This window comes from Merops nubicus, unplaced genomic scaffold (assembly GCF_000691845.1).
Source record: "Merops nubicus isolate BGI_N331 unplaced genomic scaffold, ASM69184v1 scaffold11121, whole genome shotgun sequence".
Lineage (NCBI taxonomy): Eukaryota > Metazoa > Chordata > Aves > Coraciiformes > Meropidae > Merops > Merops nubicus.
Window position 1 is genome coordinate 1,225 of NW_008589016.1, and position 2,271 is coordinate 3,495.

Consider the following 2,271-nt stretch of genomic DNA (forward strand, 5'->3'; position numbering starts at 1 on the left):
TGGGTAATTAACTATTCACATTCTGTTGTTAGACCTGTGGGCTACTCTCATATTGTAACAAGAGCAGCCTGTCAGGCACTAAAGAGCCCTGTGAGGTGCTGGTGTGCTTGCCACTCACCTTGTCTTGCTGTGGCTTGTTCATCTTTTGCTGTGGGACTTATTCCAGCGACCTTATTTTATCATAGTTATCTGAGAAAGCTGCTGGAGAGCATTCCTTCTTCCTCTTTCATCTTGTATTCCAAGGTGTTTGTGGATTTGTAAGGAAATATAAGCAGCAGTACTGTGAGTTGATGATAACTAGCTCCAAATCCCCATGTTCAGCTGAACTGAATGACATTTGAACACCTTTGCAAATGTTTTTGGCCATGCTCTATATTTGAGAGGATGCTGATAGATATAATTCATAAGTTATGTCCATGTTTCCTGTTATCATGTATTTCCTCTATTTTTATAGAGCTGAAATACAAAAAGATGCATTTTGTCATCTTTTTTAAGAGTTAAAATGTAGCATTCTCCTCTCCAGTTCATTTTGAGGCAACAAGTTGTCATGTTTAGAGCACAATGCAGTGACATGGCAGGAGAAAAGGTTGTTTGCACTTTATTTTTTTATGGCTATGAGTGTTTTTTGATAGTGTGGTATAGAGTTTTGAGTCTTAAGTGATGGGTGATTTTGTGTGCTTATGGACTGCTTTCATACTATAGCATTGTAAGCACAACTCTAATTAGTTAAGGTGCTCAAATTATAATTCCTGTCTGTACAAAGCAGAGTAAATTGCTAGAATGGTATTTTCTTGAAGAACTCTTAATTTTGATGTCTAAATGTGGTATCTCTTGAGTGCTTGCTAGAACTTTCTTGGTTATCCAGTTTATGAGGGGGGAATATCATAGAATCATTTAGGTTGAAAAGACCCTTAAGATATACAGGTTGGCTGTATGGAGCAACAAAACCACTTCTGATGAAGTCAGCTGCTTGAGGGTGTAGATGTGACTCTGACTTCAATTCTGTAATTTTAAGTGTGATTTGTACGTTCAGATGCAGAGTAGGATTTAGCCTTCCTGCCATCATTAGTGCTCCTGTTCCCACCATGAAAAGCAGGCATCATTGGAACAGCAGAATTGTGGTTGACCCAGATTTTTTCACTTGGAATTTCTGCATTGCTATGTATTCATTGGCAATGATTCATTGATTGGGCTGGGATTGTAGACATGAGGACTCAGGAAACTGAAAAGCTGCATGAGGCTACTAATGCTCCTGTAGACTGAGGTGTTATGCTAAGTTATCAGCTTCTGGTTTCTTACAAAAAGGCCATATAATATTTTTCTAAAAAGACAACATTCTTTCAGGGAAATTATTAATCTTATATTGATTAATCAAATTATAAATTCATAATAATGGTTGATCTGCTAAATTTCTGCTGGCCATTGTGCAGTATGCCTGAAGGATACAGGCACAATTCAAAGAAGAGGATTGAAGGGCATTCCTAATAAGACAACCATGGTGAGTAACTATTGGGAACTTGAGACCAGGCCTGGAGACACGTTTCCTCTCACAGTACTATAGGAGAATAACTGTAGTGGCAGCCTAGCTTGAGGCAGTTTTTAGCATAAATGTTAAGTGTATGTATTTATTTTATTTTATTTGAGTCTCCATTGTCTAAAACCCTTAAAAATGAATCTGTTTAAAATATTGTTAGTAGTGTGCGTGTTCTTTGTGAATAATATATACTGATTTTATTTTTAAACATAGATTACTTTTTATGAAATATTCCCTGCAAATACTTGAAGATGAAGTAAAATACTTTCTTTCTGCTTGTCCTCATAGATTGAAGATCTGAAGGAGATAAACCATGAGCTAAGGCAACATGTCATACAGTTGTTAGATAAGAGGCAACTCGTGGAAAATCAAGTGGATAGATTCACCTGTAAAAATGATCATCTGTATAAACAACTTGCTGTAATTGGCAAGCTATCTGAGCAGCTGGAAAATGAATTGCTGTTGAATACTGCTGATAAGGAGCTTCAGGAAGCAAAGGTATCTACTTAGTAGATTTAATGTGATGCAGTGATACTTTAATTTTGTTTGCTAATACTATGGGGAGCTGTTTTGGGTGTTTTTTTTACCTTTTGGGCTGAATTTCTCACTTCATCTCTTTTTTTCTCTTTCATCTCAAGTGTATTTGCTGGGATGAAGGAGTAGGTTCTGGCCACTGGTATTTTTTAAAGTGTAGAATGGTCCAACAATTAAGAATGGTCCATGCTTGCAGTTGGAAA

General features: G+C 36.8%; 1 protein-coding gene across 1 annotated transcript in view; it reads left to right on the top strand.

Moving 5' to 3' along the window:
- Window positions 1–1,822: 1,822 nt before the first annotated feature.
- TSGA10 (testis specific, 10) overlaps window positions 1,823–2,271 on the top strand; it is a gene marked incomplete at both ends in the record, with an annotated part of 18,882 nt that continues 18,433 nt past the window's right edge. Inside the window, one exon of the mRNA XM_008949444.1 lies at window positions 1,823–2,032. Coding sequence (XP_008947692.1) covers window positions 1,823–2,032 — 210 coding nt within the window. The remainder of the gene's footprint in view (window positions 2,033–2,271) is intronic.